The 18,589-nt window shown below is 45.7% G+C and overlaps 1 protein-coding gene across 2 annotated transcripts in view; it reads left to right on the top strand.

Annotated features, from left to right (window-relative positions):
* Positions 1-826: 826 nt before the first annotated feature.
* Positions 827-18,589, top strand: part of LOC140194790 (uncharacterized) — a 99,769-nt gene continuing 82,006 nt past the window's right edge. For both annotated transcript variants that reach the window (XM_072252073.1, XM_072252074.1), the window contains exon 1: positions 827-1,040. In XM_072252073.1, the coding sequence (XP_072108174.1) occupies positions 932-1,040 (109 nt within the window). In that variant the 5' untranslated portion in view covers positions 827-931. The remainder of the gene's footprint in view (positions 1,041-18,589) is intronic.

The raw sequence follows: 18,589 nt of genomic DNA, 5'->3' as shown, positions 1-18,589 counted from the left end.
GAGTCCATGGCATAAAAAAGTGTGGAACCCCTGCATGAGGAAGTTTCAGAGTCTTCTTTTGCTTGCCAGTCTCTGATTGTGTGTAGATTTTAATTGACATGATTGTATGCCTTTGTTCTACTGTAAATGCCTGCAAGGTAATGAATCTCTGGGTTCTATTTGGTGACATATATGAATAACACATGTACTTTGAACTCTTTACAATAACTTCACTACCATTGACAATAAACGTGTACACTTCTACTTAGAGTGCTGCCTTTCTTGGACAAAGGAACCACATTTGCTGCTCTCAAGTCATGGGGTACCTTACCCGTGTCTAATGTAGATTCAAAAACCTCAGTCTGTTCTGCTGGGCTGCGATATCCGGGACTGCTCTCTCCCGAGCTGTGAGCCGGTCAGCCCTGAGAACCATTGGCAGAGACGACCGGGTCCGGTATGTCAGTATTTGGGCTGGCAATGTCTTGGACAGGGCAACTTTGAGCTGGGATATCCTGGACCGGCCTGAGTTAGGCTGGGAATGGGAACGTCCCTGAACAGGTCAGTGGGGAGTTGGGCTGGGAAGAATTGGGATATTCTGGGCGGATATCCCGGGGAGCTGGGCTGGGATATCTGTGGTGGTCTATCCTGTGCTCGGATGTTCCGGACAGGTCAGTGCCGAGCTGGGATGTCGCGGGTCCGGCTGGGGCCCCCGGCCCACGTGTTGGTACCATACTCAGGTGCGCTGCTGGGCGCCGGCAGGGTGCGGCGATCACCCGGCGCGTCACTGGCGGCCCTCCCCTCCCCTCCTTCTCTCCTCTCCTCTCCGCCCCCACATCACCACATCTAGATCAACAAACATGGCTGACGCCTATCTCTGGGAGTCTCTCCTCACCCACCTCGCCCCGGGGGCAGTGGCCGTGGTCTGACCCCCCTCCCTCCCCGGGCGCCGGACATGGACAGCAGCGGGGGCGACAACAGCCCGTCCCTGAGCGAAAGCGCGGGCTCCAGCTCCTGGAGGAAGTCCTGGGACAACAGCAGCACCCAGTCCGCACTCAATATCGGTGAGGGTCCGCTGTCCGCTCCTCGCTCTCCCGCCCGCGGATAGCCCCCCATCCTCAACCCCCTCGCCTCCTCCTGGGCTTTGCCGAGATATCTGCACACAGGTGCCTCCGTGACCCTCGCCCGTTCCTCTGCCCCTTGGAGGGGCTGCGCGACCCGTCCAGCCCATCACTTCCCACGGCACGCTAGATGTCCACTTCTATTCAGAAGTCACCGAGTGTCGGCGTAGCAGCGCTATAACCCCATCCCTTGGAAGTTCCCGCGACCACGCTTCCTTTCACTGAATATAATCGCCCGGTGATAGTGGACCCTCCGCATTCGCTATCTAGTAACGTGAAAGATTTTTCTTTGAGGTAGGTTGCTGTTAATGTTCCGCTTGGGTTTTGCGTTTGGCTTTACGTTGGAAAGCGTGTCCGCTGACCCTAATACATTGAGCTGGCGGGTGACAGGGTGTAACTTTATCTGAGACAAAACCTCTCATGTTTGCAACCACACGCATTGCTTTCAACTCGTCAGAAGTCGGGTTCATCGCTACAGCCGTCATTATTGCGGTAAACTTTCAATGAAAAGCAGCGGGGTCATCTCCATCGATTTGCTTCCAATATGTTACAATGCACTGTTTAATTTTTAGTCAACAAATGCCCGCTCCTGTTTCCTCGTTTCCCCTCCGAGGTTCGCTCAGTCTCCATTCACGCCGGCTCCTTTACCCCAGGGCTATTCTTACAGACAGCCGAAAATGCAATATAGTTAATCGAATTCAGCCCACGGCTTTCATCACGTCTGATCACCACAAATGAAGGTTATCACAAGGGAATGTAGTTTTGGAAGACTTGGAAATTCTGGTCAAAAACACGAGATTCTGCAGATGCTGGAAATGCAGGGCAACGCATACAGGATGCTGAGAGAACTCAGCAGGCCAGGCGGCAGCAATGGAAATGAATGAACACTGGGTGTAAGCACGAGGGCGTTTTGGCTGAGACCCTTCACCGGGGCAAGGGTCACCAGACCCTTCTTCAGCCAGTCCTGATGAAGGGGAAACGGTCGACTGTCTATCCATTTCCGTAGATGCTGCCTGACCTGCTGAGTTCCTCCAGCATTTTGTGTGTGAGCTTCAATTAAGACGTTTAAAAAATGGCCTAAGATATCACAAGAGACCTCTTTAGATTTTAATGCATGTATTTAGAAAAGGAGAATATGGGTTGACAAGGTCAACATTGGTCCTGATTGTCCATGATTGTCATGCTGGGCCATTTCAGAAGTTAGGGTGGCTTGGGTGAGGAAGCCCACTCAACTATTGGACTGTCCCACCCCAAGAAACATGAGTGGCAACAGTCCTGTTGGTTTTAAGGAAGGTAATATAATACTACTTAACACATTGAGTGTGAACGTAAGGCCGTTGCATACTTACTCTTCAAAGTAATTTTTAAATCAGGAATGAAGTTTATTTTGATATGTATAATCTTCAGAAGTTAGTGAAGAGTCAGCTCTGTTTTGTGTTGGGTTTGAAGTAAAGTGATAAGATAAAGTTTTCACAAAATCACTAGCTTCAAGGGTCACAATGAATCAGAGAGTTATGCAGCACTGAAACAGGTCCGCCAGCCGACCAAAATGTCTATCCAAGCTAGTTCCATTTATCTGAGCTTGGCCCATATCCCCCGAAACCCACCATCCATGCCATGCTCTCTTTTCACTACAACCATTGGGCAGGAGGTACAAAAGCCTTAGGTCCCATACCAGCAGGTTCATGAACAGTTATTACCCTGCAAACACTAGGTTTAGGAACAGTTGTCACCTTGTAAACACCAGGTAGTGGAATCAAAGGTTATAGGGATAAGGCAGGAACTGGATACTGATTGTGGATGATCAGCCATGATCACAGTGAATGGCGGTGCTGGCTCGAAGGGCCGAATGGCCTTCTCCTGCACCTATTGTCTATTGTCTATAAACTTCAGGTTCAGGAAGAGTTATTACCCTGTAAACCCCAGGTTCAGGAACAGTTATTACCCTATCAAACAACAGGAATTCTGCAGATGCTGGAAATTCAAGCAACACACATCAAAGTTGCTGGTGATCGCAGCAGGCCAGGCAGCATCTCTAGGAAGAGGTACAGTCGACGTTTCAGGCCGAGACCCTTCGTCAGGACAACACCAGGTTCAGGAACAGTTATTACCTGCAAACAGCAGGTGCAGGAACAGTTATTACCTGTAAACACCAGGTTCAGGAACAGTCATTACCTGTAAACACCAGGTTCAGGAACAGTTATTACCTGTAAACACCAGGTTTTTTTTAGATTATGAGGACACTCAGTCCTCGTTTATTGTAATTTAGAAATTCATACATGCATTAAGAAATGATACAATGTTCCTCCAGAGTGATATCACAGAAAACACAGGACAAACCAAGAGTAAAACTGACAAAACCACATAATTATAACATATAGTTACAACAGTGCAAAGCAATACCATAATTTGATAAAGAGCAGACCATGGGCACGGTAAAAAAAAGTCTCAAAGTTCGATAGACTCTCATGCAGGCGGCAGAAGGGAGGAACTCACCCCACAATGAGCCTCCAAGCGCCGCCAACTTGCCCATGCAGCACCATTGGAAGCACCCGACCGCAGCGGACTCTGAGTCTGTCCGAAAACTTCGAGCCTCTGACCAGCCCCTCCAACACAGCCTTTCCGAGCACCATCCTCTGCCAAGCGTTTCGACCCCTCCCTGGCTGCCGAGCAACAAGCAAAGCTGAGGACTCGGGGCCTTCCCCTCCGGAGATTCTGGACACACAGTAGCAGCAGCAGCGAAGCAGGCATTTCAGGAGTTTCACCAGATGTTCCTCTGTGCTCTCACGTCCGTCTCCATCAAATCAGGATTGTGCAAGGCACCCTACTTGACAAATAACAGACATCACCACCGGAGTGGCCGCTGCGAGCTGCGTCGCGCCACCATCTTCTCCTCCTGCCAGGTTCAGGAAGTTATTTCCTGTAAACACCAGGTTCAGGAACAGTTATTACCTGTAAACACCAAGTTCAGGAACAGTTGTTACCCTGTAAACACCAGGTTCAGGAACATTTATTACCTGTAAACTTCAGGTTCAGGAACAGTTATTACCCCATAAATACCTCATTCTTGAACCAGCATGGATAAATTCACTCACCACAACTCACTTTTAAGGACTTTTTACAACTCACGTTCTCAGAATTATTTATCTTCTTGTTTGCAGTTTGTCATCTTTTGCTCATTGGTTGTTTTTCAGTCCTAGTTTATGTGTAGTTTTATCTAGATTCTATTGTATTGCATTATTTTCCGGTATGAATCTCAGGGTTGTATATGTAACATATACGTACTTTGCTAATAAATTTACTTTGATTTTGACTTTGAAACCCTTCCCATCCACATATCTGTCTAAATGCCTTTTAATCATTCTAATTATACTCACTTCTACAGCTTCCTCTGGCAGTTAGTTCCATATAATCACCTGTCTCTGTATGGAAAAAGTTGCTTTTTTGGGTACTTTGAAAATATTTCCTCTCCCCTACGCCCGCGAGTTTTAGGCAACCCTACCCTGGGACGGAGACTGTGACAATCCCTCCTGATTTTATATACCTCTGTAAGGTCACCCTTCAGCCTTCTGAACTTCAAGGAAGCAAATCCCAGTCTGACCAGCCCCTCCTTGTAGCTCATGGGTTCCAATCCGAGTGAAATCCTCGTGAATCTTGTCTCCACCCTTTCCAGCTTAATCCTTCCGATAGCTGGGTGACCAGAACTGTGGCAGCATGGTTCTTGTCAACCTATTACTTTAATTTTTAATTTTTATTTAGCAATACAGTGTGGTAAAGACCTTATGGCCCTTCGAGCCAAATTGCCCAGTAGCCCTAATTTCACCCTAACCTAATCATGGGAGAATGTAAAATGACCGATTAGCCTTCCCGGTATGTCTTTGGACTGTGGGAGGAAATCGGGGACCCAGAGGAAACCCGCACATTTCACGGGGAGGACGTACAGACTCCTTGCAGAGGATGCTGGGATTGAACTCTGAACTCTGACTCCTCAAGCGGCAAGAGCGTTGTGCTAACTGCTCCCTCTTTGCTAGTAACTTAGGTTCAATTCTGCTGCTGTCTGTAAGGACTGTTCGTACGTTCTCCCCACGACCACATAGGTTTCTAATGCTCTGGTTTCTCCCATGTTCCAAATACATACAGGTTAGTAGGCTAACTGGTTACATGGGTGTATTTGGGTGCCAAGGGCTTGTTGGGTTGGAGTGGCCTGTTTTCATGCTTCAGTAAGTAAAATCCTTCAAATGTGGTCTCATCAACAACTTGTACAGTTGTAACGTGACCACCGATGGCTTCACACTAACTTTTTGATTGCAGATTTATTTAATTAACATAATTTAAATTCCCCATCTGTCACGGTTGTGTACACATTTCTTTTTCGAGATTAGTCCAGCCAAAATTCTGACATTTCATTAACAATGTCATATAAAATGGAAAATGTCAGAAATACTCAGAAGGTGGAGCCGCGTTCTCGGAGAGGGAAAGAGTAACATTTTTGATTAACTCTTGAATTGCTGTCTGTCGTCACTGTTTGACCTGCGCGCATGTCCAGCAATTTGCTTTTATTTCTGATTTCCAGCATCTGCCAAATATTCAGCCCATTTGAATCTCCCTGGGCTGTGCTCCAGTTCCAATTTCACTCACCCGCTGAGATTTTGGGAAATTCTGTCCTATAATGGTCATGAAAAAGAGCTAATCTTTAATTAAGAAGTGTATCCAGTGTACCTATAATGACAAAAATAAATCGTGTTGTTCTTGAAAGGTATTTACACCAGATGATGAATAATAAGTAAGGGTATGTGAACACAGGCAATTTATATATTGCAAACACAAGAGATTCTGCAGATGCTGGAAATCCAGAGCAACACACACAAAATGCTGGAGGAGCTCAGCAGGTCAGGCAGCATCTATGGAAATTAATAAACAGTCGACATTTCAGGCTGAGACCCTTACATATTGTCAGTTTTTTCACACATAAACCTGATCAGAACCAGGTTTATATGTCATGAGGTTTGTTGTTTTGCGGCAGCAGAACAGTGCAATGCATTTTAAAAAACAATTAACTTGCAATAAGAAATGTAGAAACAATACATAGTGCATATGGGTTCAGATATCTGATGGCGGAGGGAAAGAAACTGTTTCTAAAGCATTGAGTGTATGCGTAATTAATTAGAACATGCGGCAGCCAACTGTAGATATCTATTGAAAACTATACATGTATTATGAAATTGATGGAGGTGCCATATTTAGAGGGTATTTGATATATCTTTAGTTCATGCAGTAAATTGGTAATTGAGAGTGCTTTAGCATTAAGAATTCAGAACTAATCTTCAGCTGTTTGGTACTGAGGGTGGTTAATGCATTTTATTGCCTTTAATAAAGGTCAGAATCAGCTTTAATATCACTGGCATATGTCATAAAATTTGTTGTTTTGCAGCAGCAGTACAGAGCAATACATAATAAAAAAAAAAGCTATAAATTTAAAAAATAAAATTAAATAGTGCAAAAAGAGGGCAAAGAGTAAAGAAAATAGTGAGGTAGTGTTCATGGGTTCATTGTCTATTGAGAAATTTGATAGCAGAGGCCTTAATAAAATTGTCAGATGTTCACATATTAAGAAACATGAAGTGATATGAAGTTAACAAATGAACGTAAAATTTGTAGAGCTTTCAGTAATTTCAGTGTGGGAGAAGCAAGACAGTGTTTTAGTTTGATGCACTGTTACCTCAGATTCCAGCATCTCTGATATATAATGGAATTGAAACACTGGTTTAAGCAACAACATCAGGTTAACATTCACTAGGAGACTATATTAAGCCTGGTAGGTTATATTACAAACAAGAGCTTTTCCGGAGCTCTGGTCGATATGGTTATATATAGCTGTTCACAAAAGTTAATGTAAACACAAATTTTTCTGCTCCTACAGAGTTCCTAGGTCCTTGCTATTTAGAATTTATTTTGATTATGTATTTGATTGTAATTTAGAAATTATAGCAAATTATAGCATATCATTCCCTCCTTCTTGCTCCCCCGCCACTCACCCTTTCTCTCCTCTCTCACCCCACTTCCATCTTCTCATCTCCTCTCCCCCTCGCCCCTCCACCCTTGCACCTCCCCTCCACCTTGTCTCCCCTCCCCCCTTTCCCTCCCCCCCTTCCCTCCCCCCTCTTCCCTCCCCTTCTCCCCCCCCATTATCACCTTGCTGGTGACTGCACCTTTTAGCTGAATGACACCCAGTGCTACACGATTGCTTAGAAGATCCGTGTGTCTGATTGTGGGTCAGCCTCCTCCTCCTCCTCCTCCTCCTCCTCCTCCTCCTCCTCCTCCTCCTCCTCCTCCTCCTCCTCCTCCACCTCCACCTCCACCTCCACCTCCACCTCCTCCTCCTCCTCCTCCTCCAGCTCCACCTCCTCCTCCTCCTCCTCCTCCTCCTCTTCCTCTTCCTCTTCCTCTTCCTCTTCCTCTTCCTCCTCCTCCACCTCCACCTCTTCCTCTTCCTCCACCTCCTCCTCCTCCTCCTCCTCCTCTTCCTCTTCCTCTTCCTCCTCCTCCACCTCCACCTCTTCCTCTTCCTCTTCCTCTTCCTCCTCCTCCACCTCCACCTCCACCTCCACCTTCTCCTGAGCCTCAGAAGCTGGGGGCCAGCTTAAACCTGGTCTGGGCATTATTTTGTGCGGGGTGGGGGGTCCCTTTAATCATCAGCCACCGCTTGTTCCTCACTACCAGTTGCAAGCTTTGGTAAAGCTGACACTCCGGAGATGTGAAGATCTTAAGAATCACAATGGATGTCTGACACAGACCAGCAGGTTATTTCCGAAAAATATGGAGCAAGGCATAAGATAAATTCAACAGGGAATTCATGTGGAACTTCTTTAGCCAAGTACTAATTGGAATGAGTAACTCTCCAACTATAGGCTGTCCCTGGGTAAAGGTCCTAGAACATCAAATGTTGTGTTCAGTGCTGGTCGCCTCATTAGAGGAAGGATGTGAAAGCTTCAGGGAGGGTGCAGAGGAGATTTACCCAGGGCAGATATTGCTAATAGGACAGGGCATAATTATAAATGGAGGAGAGTATAGGGGAGGGATGTCAGAGGTGGGTTTGTTACACAGAGGGTGGGTGCATGGAATGTCCTGCCAGGGGCGGTGGTGGAGGCAGATACATTAGGGACATTTGAGTCTATTAGATAAGCACATGGATAAAAGAAAAATGGAGGGCTATGTGGGAGGGAAGAGTTAGATTGATCTTAGGGTAGGTTAAATGAGTTGGCACAACATTTAGTGCTGAAGGGCCTGTACTGTGCTGTTCTCTTCTATGCTACTCCACAATCAATCTAACCCTTCTGTCCCTCATAGCTCTCCATTTTTCTACTCGTGATAGTTGAAGTAGTGTTGTCTGTTGTTCAAGTTCATGTTTAATTGTCATACATGAATACAGCTAAACAAATCAGCGTTACTCTGGGGCCAAGGTGTGAAACACAGCGCCAACGGTCATACACAGCACATGGCACACATAGCACATAGAAGATATCAGACATGATAAAATATAGCACAAGACCCTGAGTCCACGAATGTTGCAGCTGTCTGCAGTTGAACACAATATGGCTTGTCTTCTGCCAAGCAAACAGCAGGAGGCAGCATCGACTCCAGCTTGGACGCCGTCCCACACCACCCCCAGCACCGACCCCAACGCCCCTTTCGGTCGGCAGCTGTAGACAGGCAGCACTGTGACTTGAGGGCAAGTCCTCGCCATGACCGAGGCTAGAATGCTGCACTAACATCCGCCAATAAATCAGTGAATCGGACTTTGCACCATTCCGCATTAACAATGCCCAAGCAGGGTCTTGTGATCACAAGAAAAGCGACTAACTGTCAGACTGCGCACCGCCTTCGCACGCAAGCTTCTCTGATGCCTGTCTGACACAGGCAGTGGTACGATCCGTACCAAATGCAGCTCCTTCAATTTCTCCGCCAATCAGCAACCCACTGTTGGGGTAGACCCGAAGTTCTTAATGTCTGGCGGGGTCTTGCAATCATAAAAAAATATGTTTACAAAAGACAACGGCACCTTTAGTCGGCCCCATAAAAGCCGCTACGTTTGAGCACACCGTCTTCTTACCGGGAGTCCTCAGATGGTTGTAGATGCCGGTCTGGGATCCACATATTCTGGTGCAGTGTGGACACGAGTAAGTGGCGACTGTGATTAGTGGTCGGGTCTCTTGGTGTCTCAGTCTCCCCTTTCACAGCTGCCGTTTGTTTTCTGTGAGATCCCTCTCATTTAACGCAGCTCCCTTAAAACCGACTTCCTCCAGGTGCATCCTACTGAGTGCAATGTCTTCCCAGTTCTTAGATGTCATGTTGAATCTTTTCAGGCTGATTTTGGTGTTTGTTTATTGAGATACACCACGGAATAGGCCCTTCTGGCCAGCAGCCCCCTGATTTCACCCGAGCCAAATTACGGGACAATTTAAAATGACCAATTAACCTACCAACCAGTACGCCTTTGGACTGTGGGAGGAAACCGGAGCACCTGGAGGACACCCACGCAGTCACGGGGAACGTACGTGGAAACTCCGTGCAGGCAGTGGTGGGAATTGAACCCTGGTCGCCAGTACCGTAAAGCATTGTGCTAACCACGATGCTACCATGTCTGATGTGTCTCCTTTACAGTTTCCACATTGTCAGAGGTTACCAGTAAAGCTCCATTTTGGTGTCAACAGGAAGATCTAATTAAGTACCAGACTAGGTTGTGATTACAGAATAAAAAGATTATCCCCAGGTCTAACAGTAAATCCAATTTTCTGTTACAATAATGGTGCTAAGTTCTGGAAACTTGGATGTTGCTGCTACCACATTCCATGTCTCTACTTTGGTCTGTGGTTCCCTGTTACCACAATTCATATTACTACTTACTAGTTATTAGTATTCACCATTCTTTCCACTACAGTATATTGAAAGAATGTGTAGCAGGATTTAATTCCTGCTGCTGTCTGCAAGGCATATGTATATTCTCTCCGTGACCATGTGGGTTTCCTCCGGGTGCTCCTGTTTCCTCCCACAGTCCAAAGACGTACCGGTTAGGAGGTTAATTGGTCACACAAGTGTAATTGGGTGCAGTGGCCCGAGGCGCCGGAATTCATTTAAATTAAATGAGCAGGTGAAGGATAAAGGAACGGACGAACGCACACAAAACAGTGGAGGAACTCAGCAGGTCAGGCAGCACCCACGGAAGTGGTTAAGCAGTCAACGTTTCAGGCCGGGACCCTTCTTCGGGATTGGAAACAAAGGGGGAAGACTGCAGAAGAAGAAGAAGGTGGGGTGAAGGGAAGGAGAGATGTGATAGGTGAAGCCAGGTGGGTGGGGTGAAGTAAAAAGCTGGGAGGTGATAGGTGGAAGAGGTAAAGGGCTGGAGACGGATGAACCTGATACGACAGGAGAGTGGACCATGGGTGAAAGGGGAGCACCAGGGGGAGGTGATGGGCAGGTGAGGAGAGGAGGTAAGAGGGAGGCCAGAGTGGGGAATTGAGGAAGAGAGAAGAGGAAGGGAGGAAATGTACCTGAAATTAGAGAAATCAATGTTCGTGCTGATGTGTTTATGAAAGGTGTAGAGATGTGTTGAAAGGGTGGATAAAGCAGGGGTGGGAGGGGTTGAAGTGTCGTGTTCTGGGCTGTTTAACACTGAAACAGAAAGGCATGCAGCTTTTGGCTTCTTAGTCTGTTTTCCCAGCCTGTACTCCTCTACACTGCAACAGTGACAACACTTCAAAGGTATTTCTTGCGCTAGAAAGCGCTCTAGGGCAAGCCAGGGTCATATAAAAAAAACAAGATACAAGTGTGAGTTCTTTCTTGTCTTCCTACAGCTTCAGCTCAGATGCTTAATTGCTTCATTATTGGAGCTCGCGACTAAGTGAAGAATTTAGTGCAACTCCCTCTCATTTCCTGACTGAAGCATGGGCGAGACTTTCCTTGCTTTTGTCCACAGCCGGATCTCTAAGAGGATTGAGTTCTCCAAGAAACTCTTAGTCACACGCAGTTTCTGGATGAACGCCCCACCAATACCTGCTTCTAGGCTCACATGAGGGGAAAAAGGACTTAGAAAAAGGTTTCTCCTGTGGCACAATTAGACAGCACTTCTGCCTTTGACCCATTCATGACACTTGAGCACAAAATCAAGGTTGACGTTGCCAGAGTTAGATGTTAAAAGCTTGGTAGGGGTGTTGGTGACATGGCAGTGTGCAGGTATTGCAGAATCAGAATCAGGTTTATTATCACCGGCATGTGACATGAAACTTGTTAACAGCAGCAGCAGTTCAATGCAATACAGAGAGAGAAAAAAATAATAACAGGGTCATAGAGTCATAGAACACTACAGCGCAGAAACAGGCCCTTTGGCCCATCTAGTCCATGCCAAGCTACTATTCTGCCGAGTCCCACCAACCAGTATCTGGACCCATAGCCCAACATTCCTCCCTTCCGTGTACTTATCCAAACTTCTCCTAAAAGTTGAAATCGAAACCGCGTCTGCCACTTCCTCACCGAGTACTCTCAACACCACGAGTGAAGAAGTTCCCCCTCATCTTCCCCTTAAACATTTCACCTTTCACCCCTAACCCATGATCTTTAGTTCTAATCTCACCCAAAATTAGTGGGAAAAGCCTGCTTGCATTTACCCATCTACACCCCTCAAAATTTTGTATACCTCTCTCACAACCTTTTCCCTATTACTCAAGTCCTCAAGTCCTGCAACATCCTTGTAAATTATAATGATAAATAAAATAAAACATAATAAATAAACAAGTAAATCAATTACGTATATTGAATAAATGTGCAAAAACAGAAATACTGTATTTTAAAAAAGTGAGGTAGTGTCCAAAGCTTCAATGTCCGTTTAGGAATCGGATGGCAGAGGGGAAGAAGCTGTTCCTGAATCACTGAGTGTGTGCCTTCAGACTTCTGTATCTCCTACCTGATGGTAACAGTGAGAAAAGGGCATGCCCTGGGTGCTGGAGGTCTTTAATAATGAATGCTGCCTTTCTGAGACACCGCTTCCTAAAGATGTCCTGGGTACTATGTAGGCTAGTACCCAAAATGGAGCTGACTAGATTTACAACCTTCTGCAGCTTCTTTCGGTCCTGTGCAGTAGCCCCTCTGTACCAGACAGTGATGCAGCCTGTCAGAATGCTCTCCATGGTACATCTATAGAAGTTTTGAGTGTATTTGTTGACATGCCAAATCTCTTCAAACTCCTGATAAAGTATAGCTGTTGTCTTGCCTTCTTTATAACTACATCGATATGTTGGGACCAGGTTAGATCCTCCGAGATCTTGACACCCAGGAACTTGAAGCTGCTCACTCTCTCCACTTCTGATCCCCCTATGAGGATTGGTATGTTCTCCTTCGTCTTATCCTTCCTGAAGTGCACAATCAGCTCCTTCGTCTTACTGACGTTGAGTGCTGGATTTTTTCTGTGGCACCACTCCACTAGTTGGCAAATCTCACTCCTGTACGCCCTCTTGTCACCACCTGAGATTCTACCAACAATGGTTGTATCGTCAGCAAATTCGATGATACCTGAGCCAATTCTCGTTGTCCTTCCCCGTGACTGCGTGTTTTTCCTCCGGGTGCTCTGGTGTCCTCCCACCTTCCAAAGATGTACAGGTTAACCAGTTAATTGGTCACCTGGGTGTAATTGGGCAGTGCAGGCTCATTGGGCAGGGAGGGCTTGTCACTGTGGTGTATCTCCAAATAAAATAAATAAAAATTAACAATATTTCTGTAGCTCCTCACAACTGCTGGGTTCTGACTGACGGTGTTACTACTTTTGAAGTGCTGTCACTGTTCTGGCTGGAGACCAGTGTGGTGCACAAGAGAAGGTATCCTGCTTTGCTGATCGTGGCTTAGATATGATTTCAGGCCGAACTCTGTTAAAGCTTTAGGCTGCTGTTTGTCGTGGGACCTGCCATTGTAATACCTCATTGAAGTGCAGAGAAAGGAGGGATAAGGAAATTGTGTGGGAAGAAGGATTAGACCTAGGAGAAGAATAAGGTCATTCCATCAAGGCCCTCTTCTCCCTGTAACCTTGACACCTTGACTAATCAATAACCTATTAACCTCCGCTTTAAGTGAGCCGATGACTTGGCCTCCACTGCCGTCTGTGGCGAGAAACTTCCCACAGATTCACCTCCCTCTGGCTGAAGTTCCTCCTCATCTTTATTCCAAAAAGGATGTTTCCCTGGACTTAATTCTTTGGAGTGTGGGAGAATGAGGGAAGATCTGACAGAGGTATAGAAAATCACGAGGGGAGGGGGCGCAGTGGTGGTGTCGTGGTCAGCGCCGCACCATTAGCGACCCGGGTTCAATTCTTCCGCTGTCCAAACGCTCACCGTTAGGCATTTGATTACCAGTTTGGCACATCGTGGGTGGAAGAGCCCATTCCTGTGTAGTACTGTTCTGTGTTTTATACAAAGAAAACCATAAATCGAGTGAAACATCAGCCACCATCTGAAGGCTGATCGTGTAAAGGGATGCAGTTTGTGCTACAGTTATCTGAAGCTCTATTTGGACCACTCAGAGTTTAGTTCTGAACAGGAGAGTGCTCTCACTGGCCACTCTATTAAGCACACCACTGTTGTAGCATGTGGTTATTTGAGTTGCTGTCACTTCCTATCAGCTTGAACCAGTCAGGCCATCCTCCTCTGACCTCTCTCGTTAACAAGGCGTTTTGCCCTCACTGGATGTTTTATTGTTTTCCGCACCATTCTCTGTAAACTCTAGAGACTGTTGTGCGTGAAAATCCCAGGAGATACTCAAACCACCCCATCTGGCACCAACAATCGTTCCACGGTCAAAGTCACTCAGATCACATTTCTTCCCCATTCTGATGTTTTAACTGAACCTCTTGACCATGTCTGCATGCTTTTATGCATTGAGATGCTGCCACATGATTGGCTGATTAGATATTTGCATTAACGAGCAGGTGTACCTAATTAAGTGGCCCCTGTGTATAATTTCAGGATGATCAAGAAGATGAGGTTGAGAAACAATTGGTAGATATGGGTGGGTTTGCCACGAAGGAGAATTTTAAGACTGAGGCAAAGATAAGTTGAGTACTATGGTCAGTGTCCATGGGCTAGTGCAAGTTCTTAATGGCGGAAGAAATAAAGTAGGTCTTACGGCCCTCATCGGCACTGGTATTGGTTATTGACACACCTCAGCACATCACAGGGATCAGGAATCTGTCTGTACTTCTTGCTGCCTTAGTAAACCAGCCAGCATAGTCAAGGCCCCACCCACCCGGAACATTCTCTCTTCTCCCCTCTCTCATCGGGCAGAAGATACAGAAGCCTGAAAACTCATTCCACCAGGTTCAAGGGCAGCTTAGGCTTTTGACCGGAGCTCTTGTATGATATGATTGACTGTTGGCCTCACAATTACCTTGTTATGATCTTGTACTTTATCGTTTACCTGCACTGCACTTTTACACTTTACTCTGCATTGTTTTCGTTTGACCTTATTCTAACTCTGAGCGCTGTGTAAAGATTTGATCCGTAAACAGTACACAAGACAGGCTTTTCACTGCACCTTGGTATGTGTGACAGTAATCAACAAATGCTGTTACCGATTATTGTCACATATACTGAGGTATAGTGACAAGTGTTTGTTTGCCTGCCATCCAGACAGATCATAAGTCCATTGAAGTGGTCAGTGAGATGTAGGATAGGGTGTAACAGTTACAGAGAAAATTCAGTGCAGGGGGCAGAGTGGGGTAGATTGAGAGGTCAGAAGTTCATCTTCAGCATGTAAGAGTCCATTCATGAGGTACCAAAAGTGCTTTCAAGGTTTTGTTTCTTCTGGAGAATCACTCACAAAATGCTGGTGGAACTCAGCAGGTCAGGCAGCATCTATGGAAAAGAGTAAACGGTCGACATTTCAGGCCGACGTCCTTCTTTTGTATCTTCTGCCTGACGGGAGAGGGGAGAAGAGGGAATACCTGCTCAGTCATTCGTATAATCGAGCGGGACGGTAGCGTACAGTTAATATAACGTTATTACAGCGCCAGTATCTGGGTGCAACTTCCACCGCTGTGTGTAAGGAACTTGCACGATCTTCCTGTGACCTCGTGGGTTTTCTCCCGGGTGCTCTGGTTTCCTCCCACATTCCAAAGGCATAGGTGTTGGTAGGTTAGTTGGTCACATGAGTGTAATTGATAAAGTTTAAGGGAATGGGGGATTCTCAAGATTCCTGTAAACAATGGATTCAGGACTGACTATGTCTGTGACTGCAGTGTGTTTGAGTGATGTCTCACAGCTGCCGTCTTTGGAGAAAGATAAAGGTTAAGGTTCGTCCAGATCCACGTAGATGTCTCTGGGCTTTTCACACCTTCTGATTTTGACAAAGAGCAGTACCTGATGGAAATTAGACAGAACATTCCTTTCTTAATTAAAGCATAAATTTGATTGATGTTCTTATCTTTGTCATTAAGTTGTGGTGCCAGCAAACGAGGTAGGACATTCCTTTCTTTAATTAAGGTGGCTGGAGTGTTTAACAAATTGATTGTACTTTTGTATCAATAGTCCATTGACTTGACCGGAATGGTTATCAAACTGATTGTTCTTTTGTATCGGTGGCCTTATAACTTCTGACAATTCTGACATCGGGCAGTGAATTTGTAGAACCGCCAGGGAGATGAGAAGGGTTCTCTCCCTGATGTCGGGTCCAAGGTCACTCGCCGGCTGAGTTTGAAGAAATAAACGGGTGAAAAGATAAGTAACGATCTTTTTGTGCTGTCGTTATTTGTTCTAGCAAAGTTACATTTACATAATTGGGTGGAGTGGGCTCGTTGCCTGTTACTGTGCTGTATCTCTAAGTAAAGATCGTAGCTCAACATCCCATATTTGGTGACAGAATGTGTGGTGACATTTGTGGGCTGCCCCCAGCACACCCTTGGGTGTGTTGGTTGTTAACGCAAACGGAGCATTTTGCTGTATGTGCACGCGACAAATAAACTTGAATCTTGAATCCCTTGGTTCCTTTTGTATGAACATCCATCATTCTCGGACTTGAATATGTTCTGCATCTCGACCTTCCAGCTTCCTCAGTGCCTCAGTATCTTGTGCTCAGTCATGCAACAGAGACCTCTTGAGAAGTGTTCGAGCTCTCCACTGAGCCACAAGTGGCAGTAAAGCATGTCTGGTGTAACGCACACAACATTGTGGAGGAACTCAGCAGCTCAAGCAGCATCTATGGATGGGAGTAAACAGCTGGCGTTTCGGGCTGAGACCTCTCATCAGCATTCATTCACCTCTGTTGGAATTCTTTGAAGAAATAACAAGCAGAATAGGCAAAGGAGAATAGGTGGATGCTGTGTACTTGGATTTTCAGAAGGCCTTTGACAAGGTGCCACACATGAGGCTGTTTAACAAGTTGAGAGCTCATGGTATTACAGGACAGATAATAGCATGGATAAAGCAGTGGCTGATAGGCAGGAGACAAAGAGTGGGAATAAAGGGAGCCTTTTCTGGTTGGCTGCCAGGGACTAGTGATGTCCACAGGGGTTGGTGTTGAGACCAATTTTTTTTTACATCATATGTCAACGGAATTGATGCTTTTGTTGCAAAGTTTGCAGATGATATGAAGATAGGTGGAGGGCAGGTAGTTTTGAGGAAGTTGAGAGGCTTTAGACAGATTAGGAGAATGGGCAAAGAAATGGCAGATGGAATACAGTGTTGGGAAATGTATGGTCATGCAGTTGAGTAGAAGAAATGGAAAGCATAGACTGTTTCCAAAATGAAGAGAATATTCACAAAAATTTGTGATGCAAAGGGACTTGGGGAGTCCTTGTGCAGGGTCCCCTGAAGATTAATTTGCAGGTTGGGTCCATGTGAGGAAGGTAAATATAATGTTAGCCTTCATTTTGAGAGGACTAGAATACAAAAGCAAGGATGTAATGTTGAGACTTCATAAAACACCGGTGAGGCATCACTTGGAGTATTGTGAGCACTTTTGAGCCCCTTATCTGAGAAAGGATGCACTGAAATTGGAGAGTGTTCAATGGAGGTTCATGAAAAAGATTCTGGGATTGAAAGGCTTAGCATATGTGTCTGGTGGCTCTGTGCCTCAACTCACTGGAATTCAGAAGAATGAGTGTGGATCTCATTGAAACCTATTGAATGTTGAAAGGCTTCATTAAAGCGGATGTGGAGAGGATGTTTCCTATGGTGGCGGAGTCTAAGATCAGGGGACACAGCCTCAGAATAGAGAGACATACATTTAGAATGGAGATGAGGAGGAATTTCTTTAGCCAGAGTGGTGAAACTGTGGAATTCTTTGCCTTGGGCAGCTGTGGAGGCCAAGTCCTTGGGTATATTTAAGGCAGAAGTTGATATATTCCTGATTAGTCAGGGCATAAAGGGATATGGGGAGAAGGCAGGAAATTGGGGCTGAGAGGGAAATGTAATGGTGGAGCAGACTCGATGGGCCAAATGGCCTAATTATTCTATATCTTTTGATTGGCACGATCTGACAGGATGACTAGTAAATTTCTCTGTATCTCAGGACACGTGGTAATAATTGGAATTGGTTTATTATTGTCACATATACCGAGATGCAGTGAAAGGCTTGTCTTGCATACTGTTCTTACCAATCAGATCATTACACAGTGCATTGAGCTAGAATAATGTAAAACAATAATAATGCAGAATAAAGTGTAAAAAGCTACCAAATAGGTGCAGAGTGTAAATAATAGAGTACAAGAACATAACCATAAGACAAAGGAGCAGAAGTCGACCATTTGGCCCATCGAGTCTATTCTGCCATTTTATCATGAGCTGATCCATTCTCACATTTAGTCCCACTCCCCCACCTTGTCATCATAACCTTTGATGCCCTGGCTACTCAGATACCTATCTATCTCTGCCTTAAATACACCCAATGACTTGGCCTCCACTGCTGCCTGTGGCAACAAATTTCATAGATTCACCACCCTCTGACTAAAAAAAAAATTCTTCGCATAACAAGGTAGATTGTGAGGCTGGGGATTCACCTTCTCATCCAAGGGGTCCGTTGAAGAGTCTGATCGCAGTGAGGTAGAAGCGGACCTTAATGCTGGCGATATGAGCTTTCAGGCTTCTGCACCTGCGATCACTGTTCTACGTTCATGGCCCGGTGCAGTGAATGACTTACTCCTGTACTTTGCCTCACGTTGTGAAGTTGGAAAGGGGTTGGAAGCAGAAGACAGCACACACAGAGAAGACACTCCTAATCAGAATGAGGAGAATAGGAACGCTTGACTGGCCAACTGCCAAAGTTTGGGCTCTTTGTTAATTCCAGAAACCTTAAGGTGGAGCCCCTGGAACTCGAATAGACTTTCAAAACGAGTTTTTATAAAGTTGGTTTTTGCACAGTTTGTGCTTTCTCTGTTGAGCAGCTCAGCTGGTGTGAGGTTACCACTGGCCCCAACACCTGAAGCTGGCATGCCTGTCAATTCAGTTCCAGTGACTGCG

This window comes from Mobula birostris, chromosome 3 (genome assembly GCF_030028105.1).
Source record: "Mobula birostris isolate sMobBir1 chromosome 3, sMobBir1.hap1, whole genome shotgun sequence".
NCBI classification, from domain to species: Eukaryota; Metazoa; Chordata; class Chondrichthyes; order Myliobatiformes; family Myliobatidae; genus Mobula; species Mobula birostris.
Note: the sequence above shows the minus strand (reverse complement) of the source record. Positions and strands in the feature narration are given on the sequence as shown.